Source organism: Triticum urartu, chromosome 4 (assembly GCF_003073215.2).
Source record: "Triticum urartu cultivar G1812 chromosome 4, Tu2.1, whole genome shotgun sequence".
NCBI classification, from domain to species: Eukaryota; Viridiplantae; Streptophyta; class Magnoliopsida; order Poales; family Poaceae; genus Triticum; species Triticum urartu.
Window position 1 is genome coordinate 15,053,592 of NC_053025.1, and position 23,400 is coordinate 15,076,991.

The 23,400-nt window shown below is 45.5% G+C and overlaps 4 protein-coding genes across 5 annotated transcripts; 2 read left to right on the forward strand and 2 right to left on the reverse strand.

The window, feature by feature from the left end:
• The first annotated feature begins 301 nt into the window (after positions 1 to 301).
• On the forward strand, positions 302 to 2,029 carry LOC125550284. The gene is made up of 2 exons (XM_048713248.1): positions 302 to 613; positions 718 to 2,029. Exons 1-2 carry the CDS (start codon positions 446 to 448, stop codon positions 1,036 to 1,038), a joined length of 489 nt encoding a protein of 162 aa, XP_048569205.1. The 5' UTR covers positions 302 to 445; the 3' UTR covers positions 1,039 to 2,029.
• Positions 2,030 to 6,394: 4,365 nt separating this feature from the next.
• Positions 6,395 to 9,186, reverse strand: LOC125550286 (costars family protein). Its single transcript, XM_048713249.1, has 2 exons — positions 8,948 to 9,186; positions 6,395 to 6,827 (listed from the first exon to the last, which is right to left on the reverse strand). The coding sequence occupies exons 1-2, from the start codon at positions 9,035 to 9,037 to the stop codon at positions 6,645 to 6,647; spliced, it is 273 nt and encodes a 90-aa protein (XP_048569206.1). The 5' UTR covers positions 9,038 to 9,186; the 3' UTR covers positions 6,395 to 6,644.
• Positions 9,187 to 10,696: 1,510 nt separating this feature from the next.
• Positions 10,697 to 15,933, forward strand: LOC125550289 (tetratricopeptide repeat protein 38-like). Its single transcript, XM_048713255.1, has 13 exons — positions 10,697 to 11,280; positions 11,383 to 11,481; positions 11,576 to 11,677; positions 12,073 to 12,216; positions 13,442 to 13,536; positions 13,631 to 13,760; positions 13,837 to 13,941; positions 14,084 to 14,190; positions 14,269 to 14,320; positions 14,595 to 14,684; positions 14,765 to 14,849; positions 14,949 to 15,013; positions 15,693 to 15,933. The coding sequence occupies exons 1-13, from the start codon at positions 11,029 to 11,031 to the stop codon at positions 15,780 to 15,782; spliced, it is 1,416 nt and encodes a 471-aa protein (XP_048569212.1). The 5' UTR covers positions 10,697 to 11,028; the 3' UTR covers positions 15,783 to 15,933.
• Positions 15,934 to 16,128: 195 nt separating this feature from the next.
• LOC125550290 (plasma membrane ATPase 1-like) lies at positions 16,129 to 21,467 on the reverse strand. 2 transcript variants are annotated; one of them, XM_048713256.1, is made up of 20 exons: positions 21,348 to 21,467; positions 21,163 to 21,261; positions 20,887 to 21,024; positions 20,631 to 20,765; positions 20,320 to 20,499; positions 20,014 to 20,220; positions 19,785 to 19,921; positions 19,602 to 19,722; positions 19,398 to 19,520; positions 19,189 to 19,293; positions 18,954 to 19,098; positions 18,524 to 18,688; positions 18,202 to 18,440; positions 18,046 to 18,078; positions 17,699 to 17,780; positions 17,429 to 17,589; positions 17,120 to 17,305; positions 16,831 to 17,013; positions 16,551 to 16,720; positions 16,129 to 16,460 (listed from the first exon to the last, which is right to left on the reverse strand). In XM_048713256.1, exons 2-20 carry the CDS (start codon positions 21,229 to 21,231, stop codon positions 16,364 to 16,366), a joined length of 2,676 nt encoding a protein of 891 aa, XP_048569213.1. In that variant the 5' UTR covers positions 21,232 to 21,261; positions 21,348 to 21,467; the 3' UTR covers positions 16,129 to 16,363. The 2 variants fall into 2 exon arrangements, with proteins under 2 accessions (XP_048569213.1, XP_048569214.1); XM_048713257.1 differs by having other exon boundaries at positions 17,120 to 17,226; positions 17,422 to 17,589.
• Between the last annotated feature and the right edge of the window lie 1,933 nt (positions 21,468 to 23,400).

A 23,400-nucleotide genomic window follows, 5' to 3' on the forward strand; every position in this document is an offset into this window, starting at 1 on the left:
AGGAGGGCGAGGGAGAGGCCTGCTGCGCTAGGGTTTGGGGACCCCTGGCGTCGCCCAGGGGGAGGCAATGCGAGGGGGGGGGGGTTAAAGAAAAAAGGTCCTAAGCATCGTTACTACATGAAGTATTCAACAGTCATCTTGTATAAATAGTAATGGTAGCTCAGAGGTAACTATTTAATTTTTTAAGCCATAATGGTAGTCTTTTGGTGCGTGGATACTGGATAGGCAATCATCTGTTCACCTTTCTCATTTTTTGTATGGCACTGTGCAGTTTTCACAATGTGAATTCATTCATGAAATCCACTCTAATGCAGCGAACAGACATTGCTAACAGTTTCCCTCTTCGATTCCAAAAAAACATTGCTAACAAAGTCACTCTTAGCTGATTAGAGTTTATATATCATCCCGATGTAAACTTGCACTAGGACCATATGCTAGTCTAACCATGTTCTATGTTTTCCAGACTATGGAAAATCCGCTGGAAAGGATTTTATGGACGTTCCAGAACTTGAGGGCTGTACAACAGACTGCAAATTTCGGCAAATTCCCAAGCATTATGTCGATATTTTCTTCACTGAGATTTGGTCCTCACATTGAAAAACTCAAAATTCAGGTAATATAAGATGCATCCTTGAACTTGTATGTCTCGGTTAACAGACAACCATTAATGGATTGAGTTGTTTAACTGCCACAGCAATCTTGGACTTCCTTTTGTAGGTAGTCAGGCCAGAAGTTGAAACTGACAATGACGATGCCATCGACCAAGATATTCTTGATGCACTGATATATGATGACCTATTTGCTAATCTCAAACATGTCTCGGTGGATGGTCCGCAGTACTTGCCAAATGACATGTGGTTTATGAAGTTTCTGCTATCAAAAGCAGGGCTGCTTGAATACCTTTTTGTCAGTTTCAACCATGGAGAAGAAACCAAAGCTTACGTGGAAGCATGTAAAGAGTTGGCAACGTGTGAAAAGGCGTCTCCCGAAGCTATGCTCATACTAAGCCCTAGAGACAAGCCTACCCCAGATATTTAAACCCCTAATCATGTTAGTTGTTGCATGCTTAAACCATAGATGATACCAGATGTGGTTTTCCTTTTTGAGGTGGACTTCACCAATTGCCATGTTTGTGACTTGTTGTTTCAGATGCTCATATGAACAATGCACAAGTAATACCTCACATCGCAATGTTGTGGATCGCTATGAATTTTTTAACATTGGATCTCTTGCTAGGAAACTGCTAGACATTTATTTATTTTTAATCACAAAATTTATCTGTTGGGCCACATTGGAACCAGCTCTTAACTTGCAGAATTCCTTCCACCCACCCATGTTAGGCATGTTGCACGTTCGTGGTGTAATGTTTGCTTCTTAAATTGGATCACTTGTGGTGTGCCATGATTTATTAGCACCCTACCCTGCTTATCGTACATAAGATTTCTTCCCAAGTCTTACCACAGGTGTGACTAATAATTTTCTCCTTACAAAAGTTGTGACTTGCTAACACATTTGATACAAAAAGTGTGGCAAATTTAGGCACCAACCAAACAGACTTGTTGTCTGAAGTCTTGTGTTCTCTGTCGTCTTGATACTTGCACGTGCATTATTATGCCTCCCATCCTTATGCACAAACCAATTTTCAAATGCAAAAAACATGGAACACTAGACTTGCAACGCATTCTCTAGCCATCTACATCCTTATGTTTTTCCTCGACTTTGTGTTTGGAAGTTTGTAGAAGATTGGAACAATACTTGTTGAAGATAAATGTCTTTCCCCTTTTGCTGAAGGCCAAAAGTGTTTAGTTTGTTCTGATAGTAATCCGTACTCTTGGTATCCTAAGTCCTTGTACCATATATGGTCAGTAATAAGATAAAGTTTGTGGTCACTGGCCACAAGACCAATTTTTATCAGAATCTCAATCTAGTCCATACAACCCTATCATTAACTGGATCATGTTCAACATTGTATGGAGCCTCTCAAAATTATCCTAGAAGGAGTCTTTACTTGGTAGAATCTTAACCTGTAGAAATTCTAACAAAATTGTGATCGTGTTCAACATTTTTTTTGAGAATCACCGGGGGAGGAGTCCCTCCACCTGAATATATTGCTCAAAGTGGCCATAATGTTAGGAGAGTGATCCAGTTTATAAGGAAAACCGGATCAAAAACCTTAACAAATTGACCCCATTTTTGAGGAAAACCGAGCCAAAAACCAGACAAGTAACAAGTGTTACAAGAAAAGGAGAGGAACAGGACGCCCAACATAAGGCAAGACCTAGCTAGCATACTAACAGGACCAGGTAGATGAGGGGTGCGTCGAGGGATCACAATACCAAGACTCTACAAACAGCCTAGCGCACCGCACCGGCGTGCGTATCAAACCCCACGGCACAACAAAGGAGCATCCACAATCAATGAGTGCCAAAGCTTAACACGAACCTTGACTGAGCGCTCCGCCATGAAAGTTCAAGATGATTAGCAAGTCGGGGAGGCGTCATTGCATCGTCATTGAGCAAAGGTGAACCAAGATGAGACCAAGAGCCCGAAGCTCGCCTCAACAGAACAAGGTCATGAGCATGCATAGTAGCAGGCCGGAGACCACACGTAGGACAGCCGAAGAGAAACACCTGAAGAAGAACACACCATCCTCGGTCCTGAGCAGGCCACACCACCACCACCAAACGCACCATCCACAACCACACACAACAACAGAAGCCGCTGTTTGGGTCTCCAAGACGACGCCTCCAAGGAGGTAGTGTTGTCGAGCACACAACACTGTCATCCGATCCGGCAAGCCCGATCTTGGGTTTTTACCCGGAGACCACAAACAAAGAACTGTAGGTGTTGTAGCTCCACGACATACCTCCTACGAGGAAAACGACGTCCGTAGATGCCGCTGCCACCTGCATCAACATAGCTGATGCAGGGTTCTCGCCCGGAGTTTGAGCACATCCCTACAGCAAGACGACAGCCGACCACCACCGTCGTCGAACCCTCCATCGATGAAGAAGCACGACGAACCGCCTCAGCCAGCCGCACCTCACAGAGACCACTAACGACCAAACTCAACACTAGACGCCAGATCCACCAATGGCCGGCCGGACGCAGAGCCACCGGATGCAACACGAGCCACCGTGCCCCACCAAGCTGAAGGAAATATGCCCTAGAGGCAATAATAAAGTTGTTATTTATATTTCCTTATATCATGATAAATGTTTATTATTCATGCTAGAATTGTATTAACCAGAAACTTAGTACATGTGTGAATACATAGACAAACAGAGTGTCCCTAGTATGCCTCTACTTACTAGCTCGTTAATCAAAGATGGTTAAGTTTCCTAGCCATGGACTTGTGTTGTCATTTGATGAATGGCATCACATCATTAGAGAATGATGTGATGCACTAGACCCATCCGTTATCTTAGCACTATGATTGTATAGTTTATTGCTATTGCTTTCTTCATGACTTATACATGTTCCTATGACTATGAGATTATGCAACTCCGAATACCGAGGGAACACTTAGTGTGCTATCAAACGTCACAACATAACTGGGTGATTATAAAGATGCTCTACAGGTGTCTCCTATGGTGTTTGTTGAGTTGGCATGGATCGAGATTAGGATTTGTCACTCCGATTGTCGGAGAGGTATCTCTGGGCCCTATCGGTAATGCACATCACTATAAGCCTTGCAAGCAATGTGATTAATGAGTTAGTTGCGGGAAGATGCATTACGGAACGAGTAAAGAGACTTGCCGGTGATGAGACTGAACTAGGTATGATGATACCGACGATCGAATCTCAGGCAAGTAACATACCAATGACAAAGGGAACAACGTATGTTGTTGTGCGGTTTGACAGATAAAGATCTTCGTAGAATATGTAGGAACCAATATGAGCATCCAGGTTCCGCTGTTGGTTATTGACCGGAGATGTGTCTCGGTCATGTATACATAGTTCTCAAACCCGTAGGGTCCGCACGCTTAACGTTCGATGACGATATGTATTATGCGTTATGTGATTTGATGTACCGAAGGTTGTTCGGAGTCTCGGATATGATCACAGACATGACGAGGAGTCTCGAAATAGTCGAGACATAAAGATTCATATATTGAAAGGTTACATTCGGACACCGAAATGGTTCGGGTCGTTTCGGATAAGTTTCAGAGTACCGGGGGTTACCGAAACCTCCTCCGGGAAGTTATTGGGCCTCATGGGCCTAATGGTGGAAGAGAGGAGGCAGCCCAAGGTGTGGCGCGCGCCCCTTCTAGCCCAAACCGAATTGGACTAGGGCTAAGCCCCCCCCCTTTCCTTCTCTTCTTCCTCTCCTTCCTTCTCCTACTAGGACTAGGAAAGGGGGGATCCTACTCGGAGTAGGATCCCCCCCTTGGGCACGCCCCTTGTGGCTGGCCCTCCTCCTCCTCCCCTCCTTTATATACCGGGGAGGGGGGCATCCCATAGACACACATGTTGATCTTTAGCCGTGTGCGGTGCCCCTCCACAGTTTTCTACCTCGGTCATATTGTCGTAGTGTTTAGGCGAAGCCTTGCGTCGGTAACTTGATCATCACCGTCAACACGCTGTCGTGCTGACGAAACTCACCCTGGGCCTCAGCTGGATCAAGAGTACGAGGGACGTCACCGAGCTGAACATGTGCAGATCGCGGAGGTGTCGTGCGTTCGGTACTTGATCGATTGGATCGCAAAGACGTTCGACTACATCAACCGCGTTACTTAACGCTTCCGCTTTCGGTCTACGAGGGTACGTAGACACACTCTCCCCTCTTGTTGCTATGCATCTCCTAGATAGATCTTGCGTGATCGTAGGAAAATTTTGATATACTGCGTTCCCCAACACAAGCACCATGCCGACAAGGAGCAGAGGGGCGCTGCCCGAGGCCAAGAACCACCATGGTTCCGGGCTGCAGCCATACATCAGGCACGCCGACGCGCCCCACGCGCGCCACCGCACGCCTGTTGGAGGCCAGATCCGAAGTGCCCGCAGTGCAGACTGAAGGAGGGGGGATCGAACCCTGCTGTTGCAGCACCTCCACCGCCCACCACCCCTCCTCCACGCACCCATCCCCCGCCTACAACACACAACCTAGCTTCCAGCAGCAGCCACCATCGCGCCCAGAGGCGCCAGATCAAAGTGGCGCTGCGCCTGGAGCTCCGACCCACTTGGTCGACGAGCACCAGCACCAGCCTCGGCCGCGTGCAGCAAGACCCACGATCCACCAACCCCGCGTTGGCGCATGTAGCCGGCCGCACGGATCCAGGCGCCCAGGCCAGATCCACCGCGGGGATGCAGCCAAGGACGCACGGATCTGGCTCGTCCGCGTTGGCCACCGCCGGCCATGCATCCAGCTTGGCCGCTGGCACTCCCACCACTCCCACGGGAGGCAGGTGAATGCAGCCCGCACGCACCAGCGTCGCCGCCACGAACGGCGCATCTCACGCCCACGCCCAGCGAAGCGTCCACCGCGGATCTCCCCATGTTGCCTTCGGAGACGGGCGCCGCCAGCATCGCGGCCGAGCCGGTGGCAGCAGGGGGGGGGGGGGGGCGGCTGCGAGCTTGGTCTCCCCCGAGTCGCCCGGTGGGAGGGACGCGGGGAACTTCGCTAATATCATGATCGTGTTCAACATTATCATTTGAACCTATTTGATTCAACCATTTCTTGTGATTTGTTGTATACATTTGTCATGACAAAGTACCAAATGCTCTTTACTTTGCCGTATATTTCTCATACAGAGATTCCAATGTATCACAGATTTAAAAAAATATATAGGTAGAACCAGACATGATCATAAATTCTACATCAACCCTACGAAGTCCAGTGCTAGCAAGGGAAGACCGGTCAAATTCTTGATCGCGAAGCTGATGAATCCTGCAAAAGGTCGGACCTCACTTCCCAACGTCGTGGATCACTATAACAAAAACTATCATCACAACACATGCCATGAACTGATTATCCTTTGCCCCATCCATGAAAGGTGACACTAATGAAGAACTAATTGCCTCTTCAGGCTGGTTACCGTTGGTTATTTTCTTCCCAATGTCTCCTATCCTCACTTGTCATGACTAATACTCCCTCCATCTAGAATTACTTGTCATAGAAATGAATGTATCTAGACGTATTTTTAATTCTAGATACATCCATTTCTATCAATTTCTAGGACAAGTAATTTGGGACGGAGGAAGTATGAAGAGAAAGAGTGACTCCACACTACCAAAACAAACTAGTTATATAGCTCTACACACAACTGCACATACACTGTATAGCTCTCTCACAATTTATATAACATGGTGTGAAGAAAGAAAAGAAAGTACTCCAAAGTTGGAGCTATGTGCACAGTACTATAGATGTCATTGTCAGACAAGCAATGTGAAGTACACTCTCAATAACACGGTGGCCATTTACTTCAGAGTTGGAGCTTGTCGCTCTATGTTTCACAACACAGTACATCAGCACTGAGTTTCAACAACCATGCAAGCAATAGAGCAAAGCAATTGCATAGATCATGAGTTCACATCTCACAATAGTACTCTTCTGAGCACCAAACAGTTCATGGGAATTTAAGCACAACAAATTACAAGCAGATTGACACAATAATGTGGGAGACTTGCCGGTGTTGCAAACTTCAAGTGGCAGCGACCGTGGGGGGAGGGAACAGGGTTATCTCCACATTGTCATGAACACCCTGCAGAAGCATTTCACCGTCGTAGGTGACAACTTTCCTCTTCTTGGCAGCCCGCAAGGTGCCAACTAATGCTTCAAATATGTTTGCACATCGGTCATCATTGAAGATGACACCAAACTTGACCTGCAAACCACAATACTTCAATTACACAAGTTGAAATCCATTGATTATGTACACAAGATGCAGGAAAGCTGCACTACAAACTTTCTCATGGATAAGTTTCTACGGTTCCTGTAAAATCATATAAGTTTCTGTGTTACAAGCCCAAGCATTGACAACGATACTAATAGGATGCATGTTTAGAACTCACAAACACATAACTCTTTCAGCGAAACAAGAACTGCATTTAGCAAGTCTTTGAATCATGAGTTCAGTTGCCTGCTGCAGTGTTGTGCTTTAAGAATATGCCATGTCAGCATAAGCATGAAACATCAAGATTTATGCAGCTCTATGAAGTCTACAATAATGATGTCACACTGACTGAAGTATTCTTGTGTCCATTTCTCTGTTTTGATGTCAAAATTTATGAAGAGTTAAAGACTGAGGCAAGTTAAAAAATATGTGATTGACAGGGCAACGTGCTACACAATAACTCTCCATCCCAAGTCCAGAGATTGGGGTGGTTATAGCCATCTCATCAAGTCGAGAAGCGTATATCTTTTTACAGTTTCTAGGCAAAATGGGTGGTTTTAGCCATCTCATCAAGTCCAGAAGTGTATGTCGTTTTACATCTTCTAGGTAAAAGAATGGTTTTAGGCATCTCATCGAGTCCACAAGTGTGTCATTTTGGCATTGCTCTGATTAACGAGTATTTCTCCTGTTAATGTTCTTCCTTGGAGAGAGCACACCAGAATTAAGAAAAAATTAGAGGACCTAGGATTAAGAGAAGGAAATGATGATTAACTGAGGATATTCCTTAATTCTCATGACCATGGCAAAAACGACCAACATTACTGAACAGAGGGAGTACTTAATTTAGCATTTGTCACAAAACAGGAATATGGAGAAATCACAGTAACGAGCCCTTTTAAACCATTGAAAGCACTTTAGAACCTTACATGATCAAGAAAGAAGAAACAAAAGGGAATATGTGACTGAAGCCTACAACATGACATAATACTGGGCAACTTGGCACTTGGAATGGGAATGCAAAACTCATTAGACGGCGCAATGCATTTTTCATGTTCTTGTCTAATCTCATTCAGTTATGAGCAGGCTATAACAGCAACTTAATGAACATAACCATCTTCTTGAAATTGTCAACATTCAGATAAAACTGTACTACAGTGTTATAAGGAAAACTTGGCCGCAGCTTGTGAAAATTCTGGAGAAAGTGCGCAGTTACACAGTGATTGTTTGTAAATTTCTTTCTCATAAAATTGTAGTGGATGTCTTGATTGCCAATAGGGCATCCATCCCCTTGCGTATCAGAATGCAGTGCCATGTGCGGCGAGCTGGTGGTTTCTGCGCGTCCAGTGGATAAAATGTGAACACATTGAACTGAATATACAGTAACCATAGGGAAATTTATACAGTAGTAAAATTCTGTCCCACGGGCAAAGAAGGGGAAATTCGTCCTATGGTTTTGATTCGATCTATTCATCAGCTTGTCAGTTATCCAGAGACCTCTATTTATAAAGCAGTGCCATGTGCGGTGCGCGTCCAGTGGATAAAATGTGAGCACGCCATACTGAACACATCATACAGCAACAATAGTAGGGAAATTTATACTTTGTAAAATTCCGTCCAACAGGCACGGTAGGGGGAATTCGTCTTACGGTTTTGATTCGATCTATTCATCAGCTTATAGGTTATCCAGACCATTCGCTATGTTTTAGAATGCTAATGGGTTTCACCAGCTATGTTCCATGACCCTGCGCTACTGGTCTTTCAGCAGCAGCAACAAAAACAAGAAAAACAAAGCCTTTCAGTCCCAAACAAGTTGGGTGGGGGGATTAGATGATTTGCCCCAACATATTTGAGGCTCAGAACTACTGTACAGATCATGGATCTGCACTGCACGCATCATTTTCAGAACCCAGCAATTCGTTCGTTCAGACGGACGAATCCGCAGAGATCGCCACAGGATCCAGCAAAATAGGCAATGGCGGGCGAACGAGAATCCGCATCGGGCGATCAGCGGCGCGCGCCGGCGTGAGACGGTGGAGAGAATGGGGGTCGAGATCGGGGTAGGCAGGACGCGGGGGAGACGGCGGATCTGAGACCGGTTCGTTGACACGTACCTTGTAGGAGCCGTCGGGCTGCTGCTGGCCGAGCCTCTGGATCTCCTCCCGGAGCTTCCCGACCTCCTCCTCGACGTGCCCAAGGTTCATGGCGCCGCTTCTTCCTGTGATGCTTCTTGGATCTTGGCGCCGCGGCGGGATGCTTATTGATGGGGATTTTTCTTTTTTGTCGGGGTAGATGGAGGAGAGCCCGCGGTTGAAGACTTCAGTGGCAGTGGCACCAACCGTTGGGGCAGGAGCACACGGGCCGTTGGATCGGAGATGGACGGGCGGGATGAAGGCGACGACGGGGCAACCATGGATCAAGTCGCACACAAATATCACCTTACACAAAGGGAAACCATGGATTAAGCCCCCATGGTGTCAAAAAAATGGATTAAGTCTCCATGGGACCTACTTTTTGTGTATAGAAAAAGTCTCCATGAGACCTTGATTTAAAGGCAGATGGATAAGCCGGTTGACACGTCTCACTCGTCTTTGGCTGCCTTGGGTTAGCTAAGGTGAGGGGCAACCCCGAGTTTTTTTACATGGTGTGTACCTTTTTTTAGAAAAAAATATTTGTGGCGGGTCTGGATGGTGGTGATGGATGCGTTCGTTTTACATCACTATTTCTTATCACAAAAATTTCAAAATTGTCCATATTTTACACATTATCACAACATTCTTATATCTTTGTCTTCTTAATTTTCATGTAGCAACGAAGGAGGGGATTGTCAGAAAAATACGAAAAGATGACCATCAATAATAGCAGCAAAGAAACTAGTTATTCGGAGCTTGGAAAATCAGAAGAAGAAAAACATAAAGTCTAAAATTCATGGGAAGAGAGCCAGGGGCACCGGACCCAAGCCGGGGAGGTGCATGTGGGGCTTACACGACCTGACCTGGGCCACGAGACAGGGGCGCGTGGGGCCCACATGGCACACTTGCCTCTCTCCGGTGCCCCTGGTCATATTTTACCCTAAAACATGTGCCTTTAATTCACATGAATTTTTCGCCACAATCTTCAAGGCGGAAACAGAACAAAGCACTTCTCCCTCACGGAGGATTGATCTGCCGGGACCATTCCCCTCCGGACAGGGGAAATCAAAGCCATCAATATGACCAACACTATGTTCATTGCGGGGAGGATCATCACCAGCTCCAATCTTCACTAGCACCATCTCCATCTCTATCCGCTTTTCAATCTATGAAATATCTCCTTGGATCTGTTGTCGAGACCACTTTCACGGTGTTAATTGTTGCTTGGGGGAGTTGATGTTTAGTGCTTTATTGATGAAGATTCTGTATGTTGAGATTGTTATCTATGTCTCATTAGCTTCACTACATCGACGAGTTGTCGGTCGTCTCACCAACTCTTGCATGCCCTGGGGTTGTCGCATGTCCCACCGGCCACCGCATCGCCCACACCGCAGCGCGACACCGATTTCTTCGTCGTCGGGCGGCCACGCGTCTCACGGGAGGAGAGAAAAGAGAGGCGGACGCGATTTTGTGGGACCCACCAATAGGTGGTGCCTAAAACAGCCATCCCGGCCTTTTTCGATGCCAAGCGGGTGATCTTGTCGTAAGGTTGGAAATGGATGGGATTATGGAGGGACTTCAGATAGCTGGAGACGAAGTTTCGTTTTCAACTAGCTTCATAATCTCAAGGTTTAAATCAGACTTCACTCGAAAATCATCACTGTCACTGTTTCTTTTACCCATTGTAAGGTCAAATCTACTGGTAGTACTAGAGTCCAAACAAGTCTTCCACCGGCCATCGTTTCCTCCCCGGCCCTCGCGTGCCGCCGCGTCGGCATCCGGCGGCCGCGAGGCGACTCCGCATCGGGAGAATCACTGTCCCAAAACCACTGACGCGCGGGACGACGCAACACGCGCCCCCCACCCTGCCGTCTGACCGCCGAACCACCACGAGGCACGGACGTGGACGTCGCCAGCGGTGGCACGCCACGCCTCCGCAACAACCAGCCCCACTCCCACTCCCACTCCCACGCGGCCTCTCGACCCCCCTCCCCCAACTCCCACTCCCACGAGCACCCACCCACCGGAGCAGCAGCGGAGACGAGCTAGCAAGGCGGCGGCAGATGGCGGAGGGGGAGGTGAGGAGGGACATGTGGGGGCAGGAGTACCGCACGGCCTCCGCCGACTGCGCGGCGGCGCTGGACGACTACTACGCGCAGACCATGTCCTTCGGCCGCGGCCGGGGCCGCGCCGTGCTCCGCGCGGCCGCCGCCGACCCCGCCTGCGCGCTCGCCGCGCTGCACGCCGCGCACTTCGTCGGCCCGCGCGACCGCGCCGGGGCCGCCGCCTTCCTCGCCGCCGCCGCCGACAGCCTCGTAAGCCCAAAGCCCCCCTCGCTCCTTCTCGCTTCCGAATCCTCCTCCTTCCGTTGACCCGCAGCGTGCTTGCGCTGGTTCTGTTCGTCTGCTTCAAACAAGGGCAAGGCGACGGGGTACGAGCGGGCGGTGTTCCGCGCGCTCTCGGCGCTCCTCGGCGAGGACAGGGACACGGAGGTGGCCATCGACCGGCATTTCCAGGTTGGCTCTCACGGCTTGATTTGATTTCTCGCGCCGATTTGGAAGCGGCGGCCGCCAATTGACTGATGAAAAGCATGTTTCTTGTGTGTTACAGCTGCTCAAGGAGTTCCCCAGGGATCTCATGTCCCTCAAGAGAGCGCAGCTCCTCTGCTTCTACGTCGGACGGCCGGACACATCCCTCAAATTTGTTCAACAAGTAAGCTCAGTATTTACCACAAAGAGGTGTGATTTTGTGCTTACAATTTCCATATTTAACCCAGGGGTAGTAACGCCGTTTCTTTCGTGCATTGGGGGCACTTGTGTGAAGCAATTTTTAACAGCACCCACAGAAAACTTCCAGTGAAATAAAATTTAGTGATTTCTCAAAGGAGTTGTATGCCTGCTGTTTTCTAGCATCAGGGTAGGTAGCCCACTGCACTGAATGAAACCCAGTGACAGCGTAACAGCATTTTACCATACTCATTAGAAATTGTGTGGCTGTGCTGATGGCCCAACGCAGAAGTTTTGAATCAAGCAGCTCCTCGTATGAAGATGCTACTGTACCAAGTAAGTACTCTTTCTGACTGATTCATGCCGCTCATTGCTGATCAGGTTTTGCCGGAGAACCAAGATCGGAACTATATATACGGCATGCTCGCTTTCCCTTTGCTAGAGCTCGGAAGAATGGACGAAGCTGAGATAGCTGCTCGGAAAGGCTTGGCTATAAACAAGAACGACTTCTGGTCACAGCATAATGTATGTGGATGATTTGTGATTTGGCTATATTTAGCTTTGGTGATTACATGTAGTTGCTGACCTGTAAGTGGTATGAATAATAGCATCAAGCGTTTTTCTAATCAGTCACAGCATAATGTACGCGTGTTTTGAGGTATCGAATCTGCAGAGAACCAGTGTTTAGACTTGTTAGCTTAGAACAAATTACCACTAACAAAAATAATGATTGTTGAGGAGATGATTAAATAAGTTATAACCATAACTAAACTAAAACTAGGCAACATGATAGAGATCAAACTCTGCTAATCAAGATGTTAAAATCCTCCTCTAGGCCAGGGTCACTTGATACAGTTTCAACTAAATGAATACAATAGCAATTAGCACCTATACTGTCACTTAATGCTCTGCTCCTTTCACAAGTCCTTCGCCTTACTTACCACTGGAAATTCTTTCATACTTAGTACAGATTGTCCTAATAAAACTGAATACCAGGCTCATGTCTATCGTTGAACATTCAATAATAATCCAGGGCTGATTACTAGCTGATTAAAACAGTTGACCTATCCATAAGTCTTAAGTTACAGTTAAATCCCATGCCAGGGAACAAAATGGTTTACTCCCTACTTGATCGAGATGTACTCATGGGATAGTTTAGGATGACTAGAAGGCAACACGACCCTGGATAACTTATAGGGGAGGGATGTGTTGCACAGCACCAAGGGTTGGTAGTGTGGAGGCTTTGCTGTCCTGCAAACTCTGCCAAGCGAGGTTTTTCTTGCAGGATCTGCACATATACCCAAGTAGTTCTTGGACTGTTTCTTTTTTCGAGAAAAGGACCATGACCCAGTGTTTCATTAAAAAAATCCATTGTTCAAATTTTTGGACTGATCCACTAAGATTTGGACAAATATGACACAATCAGTTTCATTTAGCTTAATCAGTGAGTTCATTCAGATGCTATGGTCTTTTTTCTCTTAACGTTGATCCTTTGTGGTCCACGTCCTTACATTTTCATTTCTTTGGAAGACATGATATTGAATACTTTCTTTGTGAAAGGGAAGTCATGATAATTTTCTTGTTATGGTGAGATATGTCTGTCTGTATGACCTTAGTGAATTCTCCTCATGCAAGGGCTGTTAAATTAAGATAACTTACATTAGCATACGAGTTTTACTAGCTGGCCCGTGCATATTAAAGCAACAAAACGATCTTTAAAATAAGCTATGTCCTACATTCTATCTTGCAGATGTGCCATGTTTTCCAGCAGGAATGTCGCTTCAGAGAAGCCACTGAATTCATGGAATCATGTTCTCCATCATGGACATCATGCTCATCATTTATGTATGCAGTTTTCCACTTGATACCCTTTCTAGTGATGCAAATAAAAAATCAGGAATGTGATTTCTTAGAAAATCTGCTTCCTTCTTCCTTGTAGGTTTACCCACAACTGGTGGCATGTGGCAGTCTGTTACTTGGAAGCCGAAGCCCCTATTAGTAAAGTTATGGAGGTATATGATCAAAACATCATGAAGGAACTCGATAGAAGTGATTGTGAGCCAGCGGAGGTATTATAATATAATTGGTGATTATTTTTCCTAGATATTGACGTCTGAGACACTGAATAATTTATCATGCCTTCAGGTGTACGTGAATGCTCTTGGTTTGCTACTCCGTTTATATGTGCGTGGTGAAATAGGTCCAGCCAAAGAGAAGCTAACACCATTGCTAGATGAACTTAAGAATGAGGTAGCACTACTGGAAACATTTGTTATATCTATTAGAAGATGTAGATTTAACTGTGCTGCCTATTCTCAAGAGCATTTCAAGATATAAACTAAAGCTATAAGAGATCCATTCTTCTGACTATTCCAGTTTGAACTTTGTCCAGTCCATTTGGCATGCGGAATGGCTCCTCGATTTACTTATATTATGGGCATTATCAAGTATGAATGAAATTAAAGCAGCAGAAAATCTGCTGGACTCACTACGCTCAAGGTCAGATATCTCTCTTTTACTGGAAACATAAGGCTGTCATGTTGCAAGTGTTCTCAATATTTGTTTTTTTTCCTTCAGAGTCTCTTCAATGGACACGAAGAGACAGCAAGTGATGCACAAGGCAATTCAGGTGTGCTAAATTCTTTCTACAAGGTCAAATGCTATTGTAGAGATGCCACATGTACAGTGTAATTAATACCTAAGAGAACAATGACAGTATGAAGCAAAAGAAGTACTCTAATATTCTTGAAAAGTGGAATGCTCAATTTTGGTTCCTGAATATCACTGACATGCAGTAATATGTTTATCTGTGGACTGATATCGGATATGTTGCTTTCCAGCATCTCTTGTTATTTTGTAATTTCCTTTACATCATTCATTCTGAGTTTATTGCCTTGATGCAGCTAGCCGATGCTGTTTATAAATATGGAAAAGGAGAGCACAAGGCGGTGTTTGACACCCTGGGTCCAGACTTCGATGGGCTTAGCTATAAAGTAGGATCACCGAACCTAGTGTTTCAAGACAAGTAATTATGAATTTGTTTTTACTGAACATCAACGGATGGTACAATTAGATGATTGGCGCATCAGATGAACAAGTGGACGTCTTCAATGAAGTTTGGTACACTGTCTTAATAAATGCTGGAGAGACGTCTACAGGTATTTGGTCCTCAATGCTTGAAAAAAATAACTACTGCGGTATTTTTTCCGTTGCCCTTTATACGAGGAGCTAGCTAACACAATTTGGATTGTGCACAGCAATTGAGCTGCTCGTCAAACAAATCAGCAAACGACAGGGCGCGCCTTTCCTGTGGCGCTTGCTGGTAGAGTGCTTTTGCAACCACATTGCTTTCTTTCCATTTTATGCTCCCTCTGTAACTTAATATAAGACGTTTTTTGACACTGTCATGTACTCTAAAAACGTCTTATGAAAAGTTAGAGAGGGAGTACATTGTATCCTCGTTGTTATCTCTTAGCTGACTTGGTAAAGATTTGAAAACTGTCATACAGTATCTGTAAACTCATGAGCTGATAGCCTTAAAAAAAATTTAACTTGACATGCACCAACTGCATCAATCCACCAAACTGGTTGAGACTTTTACCCGGAATTTAGTACTCGGTGTGGCTCATAAGGTCAGTCCTTTTTGACATTGGCACGGTCTTGAAAGTGACATGGTGTGACCACCAGTTTCCATGAAAATAGGTTGACTCACATGAACATGATTATGCATTATAAAGTCGTATTTCACGATGATCTAGTAACATTAATGATGTTGTCGATGCTAGTAATTATCCAGTCATACCAGTTCCTTTTACGAACGTAGTTGCCCTCGTAGTTAATGATCTTAACATCCCTTTTTGAAAATGAAAGATTATAGCAGCTCTATAGACTCACTTAAGTTGCGATCATTAGACATGAGAAGATTCTTTTATGTATCCCATATGTAAACTCACTTAACTGTGAAACTATGAGGTAAAATCTTTGTTTCGTGTTTTTTGCAGGAGAAAGCATACGCAGTGGAGGGCAGAGGTGCGGATGCTTCAGTGGCAGCCGAGAAGGCAAATGCTCTACAAGCTGCTCAGTTTCATTAGCGTCTAGTTCCGGCTCGTTCGCGGAAAGGTTACATGTACTGTTGATGTATGTATGGGTGTAACTATTTTTGCTGGTACGCACAATGGAAATTTCATCTAATAAATCATAGTGGAGGATAGTGCTTTGCACAACTCCCTCTGTTGCAACAAACCTCAGCTCTTTTCTGCAGCGACTGCACATCCACACGCATGACCAAAAACAAACCAACACATTTTGTTTTCAAATGCACATGTATGAGGCTGGAGAAATGCATTTCTTCACCTGAAGCACAATGCACTGGAGAGACAATCTTCTTCCTGTTTTTTTCTAGGTGAAAGAGCACGGTGTACCGATCTCGGTACCATGTTTCAGTAGCGAAGCATCCAAATTTTATTCATGTCTTTGCTCTTTTGGTCCATATGGGTTTTGCCCTGCCTCTAATACTGGGCTGATAGTACATCAAACCCCTTCAAATATTGAACTGGTAACGTCGGCAGCTTTAAGTCAACTAAGAGGGGGGCAAAAGCAACCTATCAAAAGTCTGTTATTCCTATCCAGCAAGGATATATAAACTCCCACTTTCAAAGATATCCCAAACTCATCACACGGTGTAAGATTGCTGAATGGTGTCGATGTCGAGGCCCTTCGGCTTCACGACCGTCTCCACATGCCCCTTGAGAGTGTGTACCATCATCAATAAGCACATAGTTAGATTCATAACTGTCAAGAAATATGAAAGATCATGGAAAGCATCCCATTCATGGAATTCTTTGCAAGTGGCTACATACCTTGCAATATCAGCCCTCTGCTTCGCCTCCTCGGCCATCTGATTCAGCTTGTTGTAGCCTGCCTTCTCAGGGAACAGCTTGGCATCCGCCGGCTGCAGCCCATGGAGTGTCCTCGGTGCATTGAGCTCCCTCTCTTGCTGGCCAAATTGCTTCTTCCTTGTAAACGCAATCTACAAAGGATAAAAACAAATGAACCATCAGTTCCAAAATGCACAGAATGTAGTGGGCTCTCGATAGCTGAAAACAAAATGGGAAATTATGGTGGTGCGATGTGAAATACTCTTTGCTCAATGACAAGATCCCATGCTTGCCCGCTGAGGGCGTATCGGGTGAAGAACTTGATGATGTCGAGCGGGAAGTAGAAGACGAGGTTGTAGAGCCACACGATGCCGGCCCAGCCCCACCCGATGCCATTGATCGAAGTGAATGCCCAGTCGGCGTATACAGCGATCAGTGTGGCTATCTGCATTTTTTGAAGGGGGTGGTGAAACTTGCTCACTGGTGACTTGTAAATTTACATACATGTAGAGCAAAGAGAGGAGGGCGAGGCCGTGAGAAAAAAAAATTACCAGCTGTGCGACCAAGAAAGCGAAGACCAGGAGAAAGTTGGGGCGCTCGACGAACGACCAGCTTCGCGACCTTGTAACGAAGATGAGAGCTTGGCTGATGGTGCTGACTTGAAGGAATACAGCAGAGGCAAGCATTTGGAAGTCATCTTGAGCCGTCTTCTCAAGGCTTTTTACATGAAAGATCCTCTGAAAATTCCATTGAAAAAACAAGTTGATAAGTCAATTCATATCAAGAGGTTAATTCATTATCTGAAATCATTTTTTTCAACAAAACACAATTTAGTTTGTTTTCATTTCAGTACTCCTTGCAGGGAAAAAGTCAGTCTTGTATGCAGCCCAGAAGAAAATGACAGTCGTCATTGCCAAGTATCCGCCAAGAACCACCCCACTTGTGAAAATTTCAGCCAACTTCCAGCTGTCAGGTAGCGGAGAAGGCTTTACTCGATCCTTCGATGTTGTCAGTATGGTACCTGTCCATGCCACAAAATGGTTGAGAGTGAACACTGTCATATAATTTTCTACTTTCTACTGCGATACTGTGAGGCAGGGGAGGAATGGAAGGAAAAGAAAGTAATGTACCCTCATTCAGAATTGTGATGATCAGGACCATAAATGGCGGGAAATCAAACTCCCATATGAGGGCAAGTAGCATAAATCCAAGCTGTTGGGGGTAAAGAGGAGTCAGATGCATACTCACACAATAAAGAAAGTAAGGTTCATGGACATAATTTCACAGATCAAGATGAAAACATCATATAGTGGAACATCAGTTTTATTAACAGGATTTTTTTTTCATTAAATGAATAGTTACAATTGACCTGCAAAATATTCCCAAACACCTATGAGAATCATCAACTATGTAAACAGAGCATGAGCCAATGCACTTCGGCAAACTTGTAGTCATAGTAAGAGTAGATCAAACATACCACAATACGTATTGTAATTGAGACCGCATAGATCTGCAAACATGAATTTGGGTGATTAGCATATGGGCTAGATGATACAAGCATAAATGCACGAATAACTCTTCAAATAAATGGGAGGAAAGAAAAATCTCATCCACTGTGTTTAATCTGACATACAGTGTAGTTCTTCATCCGTTGGAAAATTGCTCGACTTGTAAGGACAGCACTAATGATCACACTTAGACCAGGTTCCGTGAGTATGACATCAGAAGCACTCCTCGCTGCATCTGTTGCATCGGCAACCGCTATGCCGATATCAGCTTTCTTTAGGGCTGGTGCATCATTTACGCCATCGCCAGTCATTCCACAAATGTGCTTCCGTGCTTGTAGGCGTTTCACAATCTCATATTTGTGCTCTGAGCAAAGAACAAATGTTACCGTTATATTCCTTTTTCAGTCATTTCAAATTTTTCTTGTTCTAACTGATTACAACACATACCTGGGAATACGCCAGCAAAACCATCGGCTTTCTCAATTAGATCATCGACTGGTAAATCAGCAATAGACTCATCCTTGTTCTGCCCCAGCAAAGAAGATGAAGGGTACATGTTTGTACCCATTCCTAGACGACGCCCTGTTTCCTTCCCGATCGCTAGCTGGTCACCTACGGAAAAGAGAAAAAACGCACAATCAGATGTGTTACCAGAATTATTGAAAACTGAAATTATGAAACAAGATAAGATACAGTATAAGTGTTCCAGCTCTACTTATGGCGCAACATCACAATAAACGATAGTAAACATCAAAGACATAGTGCTCATTATAAAAACAGATAGTAAGCATCAAAGACATGGTACTCATCTTCAAAATTGGGATATTTAAGAATAGAGAGAACAAAATAGTAAGAGCTCAATCGGTAGTGCATGTACCTGTGATCATCTTCACATTCACACCAAGGTTAAGTGCCCTTTGAATCGTTTCTGCGCTGTTGTGCCTCGGTGGATCAAAGAGTGGCAAGAGAGCAACAAAATGCCACGGGCTACCCCGGCTCTCTTTCCTTCCGTCTGGCACGTCCTACAAGGCAGAAAAGGATGACTACCATTAGGTTCCTGCCTTGCAAGCTTGAATTGCCCTGTGAAGGGGCACCCCAAGAACCTTGCTCACCTGATATGCTACACCAAGTGACCGAAGTCCACGTCCCGCGAACTTGTCGATGACAGCGTGGACTTTTTGTGCGATCTCTGACTTGTTGTGGGCCAGGTTGAGAATCTGCAGATCAATTTGTTGTGAAATCAATGACATCATTATGTAAATGTAAGATTCAATCCAGTAATGTTTTTAAAGCTTTTTTCAGTGGAAAAAAAAGATTATACCTGCTCTGGTGCACCTTTGCTAACACGGTACATCTTTCCGTCGCCATCAATGTATGTCAACGCGGTTCTTTTGTCAGTAGGGTTGAACGGCAGGAAATGGGCCTCTTGCACACCAGCACGCGCCTATGGAAAGCATTGACATGTGTCCATTTTAGCAAATAAACATGACAGGTGTATGTCTCATTATTCGACAAATTAATGTACCTCCTTTGGATGGCCTAGCATCCCAACTATTGCCGTATCAATGGCATCTTGATTTTCTATCCGGGATGCTCTAGCAGCCATCAGAATCACCTGGTCCTTAGTCACTCCTTTTTTCAAAAACCTGGACCAGGAAAGTATGTAAGTGCTTTGAGGTTACATGCGTGTGAGATAACACGAAGTGACTGAGTGTTCAAGTGAACCTCGATAAGGTTCTTGTCCACACTGAGCTTATTTAGAGTCAGGGTCCCAGTTTTAGCACTGCAAAGAACATCCATGCCAGCCATATCCTCGATTGCAGTCATCCTCTTTATTATAGCTCCCTGCAGGAAGAAAACTCAGGAATTGATTGTATAGAGCAGAAGTTCAGGTCTGGTCACAATATAGTTAATACTGTCCCTGGAATGATGCAAACCTGTTGAGACAAGCGATGAGATCCAATCGCCATGGTGACCGACAAGACTGTGGGCATCGCTATGGGAATACCTCCAATTAGAAGCACCAGAAGGTTGTCGATCCCGGGGCGGTACGCCCTGTTTTGGATAGGATACATGACAATAATCTCGATGCAGATTCCCACAAGAATGGAGCAAATGCAGAAGTTCCCGATGGCTGTTAACACCTGTGTCAACCGGATGATAATGAACAAGTCAATGTAGCGATGATTCAATGCGATAACGGTGTCAGATCGATGGAAGTATCCGAGGCTTGTCAAGCTTGCCTGTTGGAAATGGCCAACTTGGTTGGTGGAGTCGACGAGAAGTGCGGCCTTTCCAAAGGAAGTGTGCACACCAGTTGCTATGACAACGGCCTTGATCTCGCCTTGCTTGACCGTCGAACCAGAGTAGACGCCGTCACCAGGCCCTTTGGTGGCTGGTAGCGATTCTCCGGTCAGGGCAGACTATAAACAAAAGACCAAACAGTGAGATGTAGAAACCTATTTAACTTGAAAAGGAAAGGTGAAGGTGACTTGAATGTGAAGTTTTGATACTGGAAAATCTGAATGAAATTTGATAAGAGGACAGGACGAGCCTGATCAATCTTCAAAGGATCACCGTCTAGGAGGCGGGCGTCGGCAGGAATGATATCTCCAAGTTTGATACTGATGATGTCCCCGGGCACAAGGGCGGCGGCCTCCTCCTCGGTCCAACGACCATCACGGAGAACCTATCCAGCAGCAACATAAGAATTGAGTTTCACAAGTTAAAATGGACTCCAACAAGGTGACAGGTACATGCAGAAACAGCGGAAAGAAAAAAAAAACACACAAAGTAAGTTGAATATGGACCTTGCCTTTTAGTGCAAGACCGGCCATAAGCGCGGCGGCAGCATTTCCAGCATTGTTTTCCTCGACGAAACTGATGCTCGAGTTTATAAGAAGCAGGAAGATGATACCGAGGAAGTCTTGCCAGTCTGGTGGCTTCCCCTGGTGACAGAACACATCTCACATTACATATATATATTCAGATTTGAGAACAGGGCAGGACATACACATCACACATCACACATCACCACACCAAAACATTTTTCCACAAATTCTGCCATACTATGTGCTAGGCCTTACCCCTCCGTTTGCCAGCGCGATGGTCATGATCGCCGCTTCCTCCATGACCCATGACAGTGGATTCCACATGAACCCCAGAAACTTGCGGAACTTGCTCTCCTGGAGCCATCAACACCCCAACTTAATCGAGTGTATAACATCAATGAGAAGAAGAAAATTATATTGGCCGAATGAACCGTCGTGACCTCCTTCTCCTCGAGCTTGTTCAGGCCGAAGATCTGCAGCCGCTGCTGCACCTGCTTGGAAGTGAGCCCCCTGTGGCTGCACTGAAGATTCTCAAACACTTCATCGACCGGGATGTGCTCCTGCAATTTTGTAACGACCATCGCTTTTAGCAGTCCAAACAAGTAGCATTAGCATGAGCAAATTTGAACGTGCAAGTATGCTGCAGCCTACTACTCCAGGGAACCCAGAAGAGGAAGAACCAAAGCTAAGAGGCCAAAAAAAAAATTCCCAATTAAACAGAGGATCATAATAAGTATGCATACTTTTTTCCCATGGCCAGGTCACCTTTAGTTAGAACAGAAAAGACTAAAGCAAAACATCAGTATTTCGAGCAACCACTATACTCTGAACTTTGATCGACCTGCTATATAAAAAAAATCCAAAGCCAGAATACATGCATCTACAGGCAGCCCCGGTACACAGGTCGAAAACAAAAATCAAAGCCATAAAACTGTGAGGGTTTTAAAAAAAATTGTGGCTGTGGGATTTGAAAATTGAAATGCTAAGATTTGGGGGAAATTTGAACGTGCAAGTATGCTGCAGCCTACTACTCCAAGGAACCCAGAAGAGGAAGAACCAAGCTATAAGAGGCAAAAAACATTCCAATTAAACAGAGGATCATAAGAAGTATACACACTTTTTCCACGGTCAAGTCAACTTTAGTTGTAAATTTGGGAGATTTTTTAAAAATAAATCGTGGCTGTGGGATTTTAAAATTGAAAACTAATATTTGGGGGGAATTTTGCGGTGAAATGTTGCTAAGATTTGGGGGTGTGATTCTAGAGCAGTGCAGAATGCTGGGCAGGGGCCCGGAGTGGGAATCGGCACCCCGGACAAGAATCGATCTACAAGAAGAGGCGCTAGCAGAGCAGCTCCGGCACCCTGCAACGCCCGGTAAAAACCCCAGCGGCGGAGCCACATGCTGATTAGCCGCTGCTAGATCATGGATTCCCCGTGCTAATCCATCCACATCGGCAAGCGCAGAGACGAGACCACACCGAAAGCTAACGAAAAACCAAAAGAACCAACTAATTACCAGATCGACGGCCTTCTTGAGGACGGCGTCGATTCCGCTCCTGCTTGCCGGCCATGGTCATGCTCATGGAGGCAGGCAGTAGGCACTGCGCGCGCTCCACTGAATCGTCCCACGGCCAACTACTACTCTCTACTCTCCTCCTCTGCTCTTCTTCTTCTTCTTCTTTAGGCAATGGATAGAGAGGTGGTGGCGTCTAGGAGGGGAGGGAGTGGCTTCCCACGGCTGGCGCAAGGGACGGTGGGGGAAGGAAAGGTGGTGGAAGAAACCAAGAAAATGTGAGTACGTCGCAATGAAAGAGGGTAGATAGATAAACCGGTGGCAGGCAGGGGTGAGCGACACATAGTGCCCAATCAATGTGGCCGGATAATTAGGTGGACAGTGGTGTCCTTATCTCATGAGGGTTTAAGTCCTAGTGCGTGCATTTATTCTGAATTTATGATATATCAGGTGGCTTCCCACTTGTCGAGCAAGGGACGGCGGAAGAAGGAAATGTGGTGGAAGAAACCAAGAAAGTGTGTGTGTTAAGGTCTGTGTCACTTCCAAAATGGCCTCACAAATCAGTAGGGGCAACTTATGTCAATTTTGTAAATATCGATAGTTTTTTTCTTGTCAACTGGATAGAACAAACGGTCAACTCATGAAAGTGTAACAGGACGGCATTCATGATACATTTTCAAAATTTAAGAGCGGCAAAAATGAAATGTCAAATTTATCGAAAAAAGCTTCTGCCCCGCTTTATATATAAAGCAAAGATCAACATCACCTGATGCAAACACACGTCACCACCACACATGCACATACCCAAGGCAGGATACATAGACGCTGAGCGTAGCAACACCCCCTAGCACTACCAGCGAGAAGTTGAAGCCGCATACGACGAACCGTGGGCTCCAAGACAGCGTCTTCAGGAAGGATGTGACACCGGAGCGCCGCCACCGTCCGATCCGAGGATCAGAGATTCCCCTAAGGCCACACTA